General features: G+C 52.4%; 1 protein-coding gene across 1 annotated transcript; it reads right to left on the bottom strand.

Annotated features, from left to right (window-relative positions):
- Positions 1–3,917: 3,917 nt before the first annotated feature.
- On the bottom strand, positions 3,918–12,215 carry LOC149913984 (uncharacterized). Its single transcript, XM_090128059.1, has 7 exons — positions 11,789–12,215; positions 11,050–11,643; positions 9,385–9,479; positions 9,019–9,132; positions 8,772–8,862; positions 7,810–7,866; positions 3,918–5,644 (listed from the first exon to the last, which is right to left on the bottom strand). Exons 1-6 carry the CDS (start codon positions 12,213–12,215, stop codon positions 7,853–7,855), a joined length of 1,335 nt encoding a protein of 444 aa, XP_089984185.1. The 3' UTR covers positions 3,918–5,644; positions 7,810–7,852.
- Between the last annotated feature and the right edge of the window lie 119 nt (positions 12,216–12,334).

Genomic DNA, 12,334 nt, shown 5'->3' with positions numbered 1-12,334 from the left:
ATCCCACTGTGAGGGTGCTGTGCCCAAATTGCAGAAAGCCAAGGCCTCACACCATCACATCACCTTGAGGCAGACAACAGCTTTCATAAATGAGTCAAGAAGATCTTCCTCAAGGGCTGAGTCCTGCCTGTCTACGGAGCCTCAAGGCAGACCATCCCGGCTCCCACTTCTGGCATGCGACTCAGTGAAACTTCTCAGGCAAAGGGTAAGGAAGATCAGGCCAGTGCTGGATGCACTGAAGCAGATGGCAGCATCACCACTTCGTGGGGAAACCAGCCTGCCTGAGGAGACTTGCATCACCCGCTCTGGATTGCTGCCACCGATAAGAGAAGAAACGGGGTCTGCCAAGTGTCAGCCTCTGAAGACCAAAGCCCCAGACCACAGGAAGGACACATCCTACCCACGCCTTGGTCCAGCTTTTGACCTGGCCGGCCAGCTTTTGGCCTGGCAGGGCCTCAAGGGCCAGCCCGTTTTAAACCTCACAGGGCCCCCCCGGCCAGCCGGTTGGCCGGCTTTGGGCCTGGCAGCATCCGCTGGGCTGGCTGGCCAGCCTTTGGCTCAGCACGGCCCTCTCAAGCCGCTGGCCTGCTTTTGGCCTGGCTGGGACCCTGGCTGGCCAGCTTTTGGCCTGGTACGTTCCCCCAGCCGGCCGGGATACCACGGCCAACCTGCCAGCTTTCTGCAAGCAGGGCCTGACAGGCCAGCTGGCTTTTGGCTTGGCAGGGCCCCCTGGCCGGCCAGGAGTCTTATGGCCTGGCAGGGCAACCCGAGTCAGTCAGCTTGCCAGGTTTTGGCCTGGCAGGGTTCCCCATTTTGGCTGGCCAGCCAGCTTTTGGCCTGGCAGTGCCCCTTTGGCTGGCTTGGAGAGGTCTGGAAGTGCAGAGCTCCATGGGCCAGCCGGCCGGCCACCTTTCGCCTGGCAGTGCTCCCCTGAACGGCCAGCCGGCTTTCGGCCTGGCCCAACTGGCCGGCCAGGAGGCTTCAGGCCTCGGAAGGGTTCCCCAGCCAGTCAGCCAGCTTTACCAAAGATTCCGGATCTCCCTCAAGGGCTGAGTGCAGCCGCTCCACGCAGCCCCAAGGCAGACCAGCCAGGGCTGCCACATCTGCCTTGTGGATCACTCAAACTCCTCAGGCAGAGGACTAAGAAGAAAAGATCACATCAGCCCAGCCCAAGCTGCCAATGTAGGTCCCCCTCCCCAGCCAACTGCTCTTTCATCTTCATGAGCCCTTGTTCTGCTGGGGAGGACAGGTGGAAGCAATTCACCTGTCTGGCAAAGGGGTGGAGCCTGGTGCCACCCCTCCCTAACCTCATTTCAGGGCTGGCTGCCCCCTGTAAGGGCTCTCTGCATGGAGGTGTGTTCTTTGTTGTGTTGTGTGTGCCTGGTCTTCAGAATGGGTTCAGCAGTGTTGTCTTTGTGTTCTGGATTGAGTTCTTTTCCTTTTGGGGGTAATACCTTCTGAAAGGGCACTGCAGTTGAGAAATCAGTTAGGTTTGGCAGTGGAAATGCTGTGTTGGAGGGACTGTTGGTGCCATGAGCTGACAGCACAAGCCTTGTATTGGCAACTGTTTTCTGTGACATGGATTAATTGTAGCTCATTTTAGGGGAGGAGCCTGGGATTTGATTGAATCGTGTTGAGGAAGGGGGGGAAGGGAGAGCCTCTGTGGGTAAGGACGTGTTGTGAGCTGCAGTGCTGTAGCACTGTCTGTCTGCCTAGGCTTTCTGTTTGTTCTTTCGTGGGACTTTTGTCTCTTTCCCTCTTCTACTCTTACCTGAAGATCGTTGTGCTGATGACTGCCTGTGTTGTTGTGTAGGCTAAAATAGTTAAAGCAAACTGGGGCTGGAAGTGCAGCAGGCAGCTCCGTGCTGTTTAATGACTATGTGAGTAAATAAATGCATTGCTGATTCTGCCTAAAGATGCCATAAATGAAGAGGGTATGTTTTATTATTGTTCTTAATTTTATGTTGTTGGAGTTGGTAATAACCTGAAGAGTCTGGGAACCTCTGGGTGGAATAGTTTGTTGTTGTGTTTAGCTTGCTGGCTGTTGTTGGAGAGCGAATTCACACAAGGAGCCAAGTAGAAAGGACTGTGTACTGCTGGGCCCTGCACTGTCATGATCTCTCTTGCTTGGAGCTGCTGTGAACCAATGAGGGAGTCTGACTTTGAAGTAAACGAAGTCATATACCTCTAAGAAAGTATAAGCGGGGAATGTTTAAAAAGAAAAGGTTATTTAAGAGGATTTCAGTGATGTAAGTCATGCTGGAGGCCATGAATGACAGGAGTTCCTGAGAGGTCAGTAGTGGGTCCTGTTCTAATACCTTCCCTCAGGATCTGGATAGCGGGGCAGAGTGAACCCTCAGGAGGTGCCAGCTGTCCCAAAAGTGGGGGCAGTGACTGACTGAGCAGAGGGCCATGCAGCCATCCAGAGTGCACTCAGCAGGCTGTGAGGTGGCTGATCACGGAATCATAGAACTGTAGGGGCTGGAAAGAACCTCTGGAGACCGCCTAGTCCAACCCCCCTGCTAAAACAGGATCCCTCCAGGGGTAACTTCATTATAGAGAGTCTCATGGAGTTCCTTGAGAAGTGCAGAGTCCTGCATCTGGGGCGAAACCAGCCCAGGCAACAGTGTATGCTGGTGGCACTCGGCTGGAGAGCAGCTCTGCAGGAAAGAGCCTGGGGCTCCTGGTGGACACCAAGTGGAACGTGAGCTAGCACTGTGTCCTTGCCGCTAAGAAGGCTGATGGCTTCCTGGCTGCATTAGGCAGAATATTGCCTGTGAGTGCTGGGAGGTGATTCTTCCCCTATGCTCAGTGTTGGTGAGTCTGCACCTGAAGCACTGGGTCCAATTCTGACTCCCCCATATAACAGACAAGTGAACGAAGAAGAAAGACTCCAGAACAGGGCTACCAAGGTGATGAAAGCCCTGGAGCACCCCTTGTAGGAGGCAAGGCTGAGAGAGCTGGGATGTCTCCGTGTGGAATGTCTATAGAGGCCTGAAGAGAGCGTGCAGAGAGGTCAGAGACAGGCTCATTTGGGTGGTGCCCAGTGCCAGGACAAGAGGCAGTAGGCACAACCTGGAACACAGGTTCTGTCTGACCAGCAGGAAGCACTTCTGTGCTGTGCAGATGTCAGAGCAGTGGCAAAGGCTGCCTGGAGAGGTTGTGGGGTGGATCCGTGGGGATCTCCAAAAGCAGTCTGGACGTGGTCCCAGGAACCCTGCCCTGAGTCTGCTGAGCACATGGATCCAGAGGTGTCTCCAACCTCAACCATTCTGTGATTCACTTATTTTTATTGAGTACTCAAAAACCCATATGTTTGTTGGCAGTGTTGGTTTTCACAGCCGTGTTTAAAGCTTTGTGTCTCTATGTGGTCAGCTCTTTAGAAACCAGTTGTACAATTTCAAATTCACTCATCCTCGAGCTTTCAAAGATAAGCACCTGAAGCCCTTTTCTTTCCGGACTGCTGAAATATCCTGGGGAGTCTGCAGGGAGAGGAAGGGAAGGAAGAAAAATACAACAAAGAAACAAAAAAAGAAAGAAGAAAGAAAAGAAAAACGCCTATGGAAGACACAGGTAAAGGAATCTGTCAAGTTACCTAGCTCAAATTTTCATTGAGAAGGAAATAAATACTGGGAATAATTTCAGTTTATTTTCTTAGCTTCTATTTGTGCAAAAAGGGAATCCAAGCGTGCATTTGGTTTGCCTGTGCGCTGGAAGCTCTGTTGCTGCTTTTTTGCTTCCAACATAACCTCTGTTCACGTTTCTGGTTGCCCTTCAGAACCTGCTGTGCATAAGTAAAACAGAGCCAGCACGTTGGATTCAGTCTCTAACCAAAGAGGCCTTAAGCTGACCAGAAGCAGCAGTGGAGGCATTTCATGGCGAGTAGCAGCAAAAGCCAAGAGAGTCAAGAAGTCAGTGAAGAGCAGGAAAGGTAAGCTGGGGCTTGGATGGGTATTGGGTGGGAAGGGTTGTTAAAAATAAATAAATACATAATAATGAAAATGAGTTAAGTGAAGAAAGAAATGAGCTGAATAATAACAATTAAAAACAGTGGATTGCAACAAATTCAGGGCAGGCAAATATGAAAGCTTACTGTGTAGCAGTTACCTGAGGCCCCTGACTGATGAGTGATCCTGGGATGGAAGAAGCAGTTTAGCCAGTTTGATGGGGGCTGATAGTTGTAGCTGTAGTCACAAGTAACTGGTTCTGTAGTGAGAGCTGAGCTTGGCAGTTCATCTTGTTGGTGCCAAGACTTGTTTTGCAAGCAGGTTTTCCACTTCGGATGAGTGGGTATGGAGTGGAAAAAACCCTTCAGAGCCAGGTGAGAACCAAAGCAGGAGAGAGGAAAAGTGCCCTTTGCAGCAGGGATGCCGTGGTCCTTCTCTGTCCAAGCACGTGAGCCAAGCACGTGGCCTGGTGCGTGTCCCTCCCTCCTTCCTTGCTCTCCATCCCTCCCCTTATCCATCCCTTCACTTCTGTCCACCCCTCCTTCCACGTTCTCCGTCCATCCTCTTCTCCGTCCATCCTTTCACCCCTCTTCTCCATCCCACTCTCCTCCCCCCCATCCTCCCACCTCCAACCCCTACATGCCCCACTCCAACCCTTCCATCTCCCCATCGCCCATTGCCCCCCATTCCCTCCCCGCCATCTCCTCCTCCTCTGGCTTTAACACAAACTGGGAAAAACAAGGTTGTACCCCCAGAACTTACCGAGATCTTAAATCCTAAATTACTTAGGAGTGTGGCTATCAGGGATGCCTGGCAGAGCCAAAATGCAGCCCCAAAGGAAGTAAAGTTAAAAGCAGGAGCCAGCCCAGTCAGCGTAAAGCAGTGCCCTCTGAGGATACGAGACTGTAGAAGGACAGAAATCATAAATAACTTTTGGAGTTTCGATTGCTAAGTGAATGTGAGTCCAAACACAGCACCCCAATCTTCTGATGAAAAACTGGACGGCAAGAGCTGCAGTTTGGTACAAGACTTGAGGGCAAGTGATAGGACTGCTGAATGTATGCACCCAGCGGTAGCAAATCCATACACTTCATTAACCAACTTATGAATGAGGAGGTGGAGTTTCCCTTCTGGATTTGAAGGATGCCTTTTTATTATTTTATTTTTGCCTGCTTTGACCAAATGCAACCTAAAACCATTTGCCTTGGAAGAGGAGAACCCCAATACGGGGAGAAAAGAGCCAGTTAACCTGGACAGTGTTAGCCAGGGCTGTGAGAACAGCCCAGTGATCTGTGAGAACTGGTCAACTCGTGAGCCTGAGACTTGGGTGCCTCCATCCCAGGGTGGAACCTTACTGCAGTTTGTGGATGCCACAGCAACAGAAGAGGACTGTGTGCATGGACTGTGAATTTCCTCCAATTCTTGGTGTAAACGATTATCAGGCTTCTCACCAGACAGCCCGAGTGATCAAAAGGAAGGAAGCAATCTGCTGAATGCCCAGAGTGCTTTTCTCCCACACATCTGTGGAGGTGCATGAAAAAGGTAGCTTTTAGTTCAGGGCTGACTGACTTGAGTGTGTGTGGTGAGTGAGGCCTTGGTTCTTCTTTTTCTTTGCTTGGGAGTTGGGTAACTGGGTGGGCCTTCCAAAGACAAGGGTTTGCACTCTTGTTTTTCAGGCTGTTTGAGCTCCTGTGGTTCTGAAATGGTAGAAAGTACAACAAACATGCCAGCAGGACAGACATGCAAGAAAATGAACGCAGAATCTGTTTCCTGTGCTTGTGATTCAGTTCTGCTGTCTCATTTAGCTTTTTCAACTGCATATCTAGAGTTCATGATAATCCTATGAAAGTGACAATAAGATGCATTAAGTATTAAACTGGAAAGCATTCTAAGCAGAAATCTGTTCTCACCATTCCTCCCTGTTCCACTGCTGTTACTAGCAACGTTCTGCAGATTCTGAGATGTTTTGCTGGAGAACAAATGCCTATTCAGCAGTGTTGAAACCAGGCTGTAAATTGGCTGACAAAATCCATGAGCATTCCGTGGTTTCCAGGATTACAGCAGCACTTTGGCAGTGTACTGCTATTCCAGTGAACCGATGGTCTGATCCCTAGAGGTGCTGACGTGGTGATCAATGAAATGCAGAAAGAGCATTTTCCAGCTGTGTGCAAAGATAGAATCTATTGCTCTTAAATAGACTCCTAGTCAGTGTCCTTCTGCAGTGTTTAGGCTTATGATGTGTTTTCCAAATGCATTTTTGTTGAAGATCTCTAATGTACTGGGAAGTACCTCACCTTCATTGTAACTCGTATTTCTGAGTCAGAAGAAATGCACACCCAGAAAAGTGCAATACAAAACTCAGTAAGAAGCAGAGGCACATCTACTCTCACAGGTCACATTCTGGGCTCTCCTGTTGCCTTCAATGCACTCAACAACAGGCAGTTTAGAAACTCCCTTTATACTCTGTTTTATGACTTCCACTCACCGTGGATCAAAGCAGCAAGATATAAGCAAAAATGCAACTTTCCTTACAGACTTTGCAAAAAATGGTTTAAATTAGGTCGAGCTTGAATTCTAAAATAAAATTGCACAGGAATCAAGGAAAATAACTGTAGTGAAGTCTTCCTGCTGGTCAGATTAAACAGTAGACTGAAGGTCTTGTAATTGGAATGCTCCATCTCAGAAGAGTGCTGAGATAAGAATATCCGTAATCTGCATTTGTGCAGTCTGTTTTAGCTAGGAGCTCCAAACTGCACGTACAGAGATCCACTGGCTGTGTTTGACAGCGAGTCAGTAAGAAGATAACCATCACACAGGGACCGTTTAAGGCCACTGAAATCAAGTCGTTTCTGAGAGGTGACACATCTGCCTCTTGACCTGACCAGATGTTTGTTCAGAAAGCAATGGTTAGAAGGCAATTAACCAATTAAGGTATCTGTGTTTGGATGGCAAAGATTTGTGTTCATTTGGCATATGTGTGATTAGTGAAGCATCACGAAACAGTGTGAACCTGCAGTACTCAGCCAATGAGGAACCAGGGCAGAAAGAGATCAGCGTTGGGCAGTAGGGGATAAAAGGTGGAACACTGTTTTCTGCGCGCTCCTGCTTGCAGGAGGCCCAACACTGCCATTGTAAATAAAATCTGCTTTATCAGAGATACCGTCCTGGAAAATTATGACAAGCTGGAGCTTTGCAAGGACGTGGAGATCACTTGGTGATCTCTGCTTTCCATGCTGGAGCTGCAGCCAGGTGTACTTAGGTTTCTGAAGTCCCTTTCAGTCTCAGGAGGGAATAAAACAGCCCGAATGGAATGGGTGCAATGGGGCTCTCTCCAGGACACCTGCTGCCTCAGAGGAGTTCCCATCTACTGAACACCTACGGAGCTCCTACAAAAGCACCACGCACAAACGAGGAAGGAAAGAAAAACCCAGGACACGGCAGAGGGGTCCTACCTCTCAGTAGGTGATCCCTGTTCCGTGTACAGAGGATGGACCTAACGGCACCTCATCTGTTCCCCACTTCTTCTCCCCCGCTTCGTACAGGCACTTACAGACATCATGGATGGCAAAGTAAGGCTCGTGGAGAAGACTGGGCGTACAGGAGATCTTTAATTCCTCGGAGCTAGAGCACTGCTGGCCCGTACTTGTCTAGATCATGGGTATTTTCCAACAAGCACCAACCAGGCACAGCAACCCACAACCAAAAGTCATTGCCCCTGCCAAGTAACCAGCCTGGCTAGAGACCTCTCATTAGAGACTTGGAAACAAGACTAGAACCATTATTCCCATTTCACACGTTGTCTTCTCTTCACTATGCATCACGCAGACACAAACAGGTTGGAAGTAAGCATGTTACTACACACCTGAGCATCCTGCTGAGCAAGGCCATCATCCACATACATTCCCTCAACTCAGCTTCCCTGCAAAGACACAAGGATAGAAGACTCAGTTCACCAGAGCATCTACTGGAAACAACTCCTGAGAACTCCCCATTCAGGACCAGCTGCTGGAGATGGATAATGGAGTCTGTCAAAGGGAATACCAGCTTACAAACACAGCGAAACACAGCTCAGGTGTGCTTCGGGCTTCCTTCTGAAACAAGCAGCAACCCACTTTACTGGGATGTTTAAAGAAGGGCCCACACCACTCATGCACACCCAGAGTCAGAGTCTCCTCCCTGCAGAATCTGCATGTGAGGAGCAGGCCATGGGACACACAGGGTCCCATGTGAAAAAGCCAGCCTGGAGATCCTCACCACTGAGTGCAGAGCTGTGCCCACAGCTCTGAAGATTCACCCCCTTCTCCCCTCAGCGTGGCTCACTGCTGCGAGGGACACGAGGACCCTTCGAAACATGGACAATGTGTCAGATACAATGTTATCCTCAAGGGAGCAGCCACATTCTAGCAAGAACACACACACAGCATCTACTAGGAACAGGGCCACCACCTGGGTGCTGCCCACAGCATTTGCCAGCCATAACCTGCTAAGTACAGAACTGGGCCCAGGGCTCTCAGCATCACTGCAGCACTGCAGCCGTCATCAGTAGTGCTACAGCCTCCAATTAAGAAGCGCAGACAGTAAGAAACTGGCAAGAGAGCCACACGTCCTGCTGACAGACAGAATGCTCCTCCCCATTTTATTTACACCAGCTCAGATGCTGGTGAAATGCTAGTCTAGCTTCTCTCTGGACAAACAGCAACACCGAGGCTGGCCAGTGCATCACACCTAAAAGCTCCCCAGACTCCTTCCTCTTCACGTCTGCCTGCACACACACAGACTGACTGTCAGACAGCAGGACAAGGCCTGGCCTTTTGCTCTACTTACAAAGCTTGTAGTTCTCATCAATGCGACGAATCTCTTCCTTGGTGTGAGAAGCCACAATTTCAATCAGGCAACCTTCATCTGTTCCTGCTCCCTAGGGAATCGCCAAGGCAAGATTTAAGGTACCAACAACTGCTTGTGACGTGCAACCAGGTTTCTTTAAGAGTTCATATAAAATAAGAAGACATACATAACAAAGCAGTAAGTCCTTGGCCAGAACTTAAGCAACACAAAAGGAAGACTTCCAAACCTTCACAGCCCTCCTTAGTTCGTGCACATCATACGTGGTGGTGGGAGTCATCACCCCAATGATCACCCTCTCAAAACTCCCGCTCAGCTCCGACTTCAAGTCATCAATCAAATCCTAGAAGGCCAAGAGAGGAGAAAGGAGTTGGCAGAAGGTACGGCCTTCGAGGACAGAAGGAACTGAGCTGTTCACCACTTCCCTTCAGGCTCCAACCCTCCTTGCATCAACAACTGCTCTGAACTGAACAAGAACCAAACAGCCTTGGTCAGGCAAAGTCTCTGCTGACCTTTCTCTTATGGAGATGGCGTCGTTTTTCGCTTTTCACCCAAGTGACACAACCACGTTCACACATCTCTGCAGACCACCTACCCTGCCACTGGTGCTCTTATAGGTGATCAGAACTTGCTGACCTTGGGAAACAGTTAGTTTGGTCAAGACATCAATGCTGGCATCTTCATCCGTGCCTGCAAGAAACAAATGGAATCTAGTCAGGCTGCTTGCACAAGAATCACAAGTGCCCTCTGCTCTTGGGCCACCTCCAGTCCCCTACACAGCCAGCTCTCAACAGCCCCAGGACTACAGCTATGCACACAAAGTGCCACGACCCACACCACCAGAGCAGCTGCATTTCGGGACATGAAGGGCAGTTCTGTTTCCACTTTCCAACGATTTTTAGGGCAGTTGTGCAGCAGAGCAATGCAAGCAGCTACGCTTCCCTCTAACAAACCACCAGAGCAGCCCTTCCCAGTGCTGGGGAAAAAATAAAAGTTGAACTGAGGAGGGAGGGAGATCAACTTGGCAAAGCCCTTCATGGCTTTCCTGAGTGCCTGCGCTTCTTGTTCAGCACTAAAACTTGAGACCCCCTTGATTGTTGCCTAAGGCCACGAGAAAAGGATTTAGCAAAGGCAGACTTGCACCAGTGCACACATACATAGAGTTGAAATAAAACAAACAAACAAAAGATGAACAAGGAGATAGTAAAACTCCACCCACACAAGTGATGTTATATCAGGCCTCTGTCTCATGCAGCAGCCTATTCCAGTGGGAGTTTCCACACACATCAGAAAGAAGCCACAGGGGAACAACTGCAAGGAGAACATATCTCCACATTGCTGCCCATGGAGTATCTGGTTTCCAGTGAAACAAAAGCTGGACCACCTGCCATCTGTGTTCAGTCCCACCAGGCCCTCTTCCTAGCAGTTCTCCATGTCAATCATAAAGCAGTGTGCTCCCATCATAGCCCCAGTCCTGACTTGTAGCAGGTAAGGACCATTATTCTGCACCATTACTTTTGCTCTGCTTGGCACTGGTGAGGCTGCACCTGGAGAACAGCGTCCAGGTCTGGGCTCCCAGTACAAGAGACAGCTGGACGTACTGGAAAGAGTCCAATGGAGGGCTACCAAGGTGGTGAAGGGACTGAACACCTCTGCCATGACAAGAGGCTGAGAGAGAGGGGGCTGCTCAGCCTGGAGAAGGGCAGCTCAGGGGGATCCCACCCACGGCCATCAAGCCCTGCAGGGAGGGGCAGAGAGGACGGGGCCAGGCTGCATCCAGTGGAGCCCAGTGCCAGAACCAGAGGTTGCCACCAAACATCAGGAGCACTCCTGCACTGTAAGCGCCGCAGCACTGCCACAGGGACCAGAGAGGTTGCGGTGTCTCCTCCTGGAGATCTCCAAACCCATCTGGATGTGTCCCGGCACCAGCTCTGGTGGTCCTGTTGGAGCAGGGCTGGACCAGATGGACCCAGAGGTCCCTTCCATCATCAGCCATCCTGTGCTTCCACAGCGCACCGCGACGCGCTGTGTTTGGCTCAAAACGGCCATTCACAAACGGGTTTCTCCTGCCTCCTGCTCGGCGCATCTCTGTGGGATCGCACTGCCTCCTACGATCCACAGCTGTTCCAACAAAGATAACAGCGAAACAGTGCTGCCTTCACGGCGCCGGGGCTTTGGAAAACAGGCACAGGAATAACCACTGCATGGGCGGAACCCTGTGGGCTGAACCAGGAGGGAGCAGTTCGCCCAGAGAGCTTACCTGGAAAAATCCTTTTTCCAGAGAAGCTGCGCCGAGTTCCTGCAACACGACGACCGCAGGCATCGCCGCGGGCAGCCGCGCCGGGGCCGTCCGGGGCGCGCGGTGATGACGCAATGACGGCGCGGCCGCGGACGGAAAGGACCCCGCGCGCAGCACACGCCCCGCTCGGCACGCCGACCAATGGCAGAGCGGAGGAGGCGGGGCCGAGCGCGGGCTCTCCGCCAATGGCGGCCGCGGCCGCGGGCACCGCCACCGCCCCCGTCCGTCCCCAGCTGTTCTCGGAGGGGGAACCGCGCCGCCCTCCGTCGTGGCGGCGAGGCGCTGCCGGGCTGCGAGAAGCGGCGGCTGACCGCGAGCGGCGGGACCCGCCCGGTGCCCGGGAGCGGCTCCCGGCTGAGCCGGGCGGCCCCGAAAGAGAGGGAGCGATCCCACGGATCGACTCGCGTTCGAGCCCGGCACGGAGTCCGGCGGGCGCCTTCGCTTCTCGCTCGGCTCCGATCGTCGGCAGCGCCGTGCTGAGCTGCTGCCCCGCAGCTGCCGTCTCCAAGCGCCGCTTTCCGTCTGTCCGTCTGTCCCCGCGCGGAGCTCCCGGAGCTGCGTGAAGCCGACGTGGAGCCGCTTCGTGTTGGCCCCGAGGAGGGAAGCTGTGAGGGGGCAACGATCGTTCGGATGGGAGCCGGTTGGGAATGCGGTCATTTCTCTGTTGGTTGCTCTGTGTGTTAAGCGATTCAATGTTTACCGTTCGTTTTGCTACGTTTCTGCCCGCGGTCGTTCCTGCAGCTCCAATTAACCCCCCCGTCCCCGTGCCCACCGCTGGGGAAGGACGGGCAGCACAAACGGCCGTGTCGTAGGACTGCGACCGCCGGCGCCGTTCCTCCCCCCGCGTCCCCTGCCCTCCTCAGCACCGCGTGGGAAATGTTGGGTGGGATTCCGGGAGAGCTGGGGCGGCTCGGCCTGCAGAAGAGGCTCGGGGGGATCCCGGGCGCGGCCATCGGTCCCCGCACGGAGGTGCGGCGAGGACGGAGCCGGGCTGCGCCCGGCGGTGCCCAGCAGAGGACCGGAGGCTCGCGCTGCGGCACAGCGGGTTTCCCCGCAGTGCTGCCACCGCCGCGCCGCTTCCCCCTGCTTGCGCTACGCATGCTGCAGAGCCCGTGCAGACGGTGCATGCCACAATCCCGCAGTTTCCCTGTTCCACCCTTTCTCCAACTCCAGACCCTCTTTCCACCTGATAGAAGCCCCACTCACACCTTTCCCCCCGTAGATTCCCCACAACCCCCCTGTCCAG

Source organism: Phasianus colchicus, chromosome 32, assembly GCF_987193195.1.
Source record: "Phasianus colchicus chromosome 32, bPhaCol1.hap1.1, whole genome shotgun sequence".
In the NCBI taxonomy this organism is placed as follows: Eukaryota; Metazoa; Chordata; class Aves; order Galliformes; family Phasianidae; genus Phasianus; species Phasianus colchicus.
The sequence above is the reverse complement of the archived record's forward strand: the minus strand, read 5'-3'. Positions and strand labels throughout refer to the sequence as shown.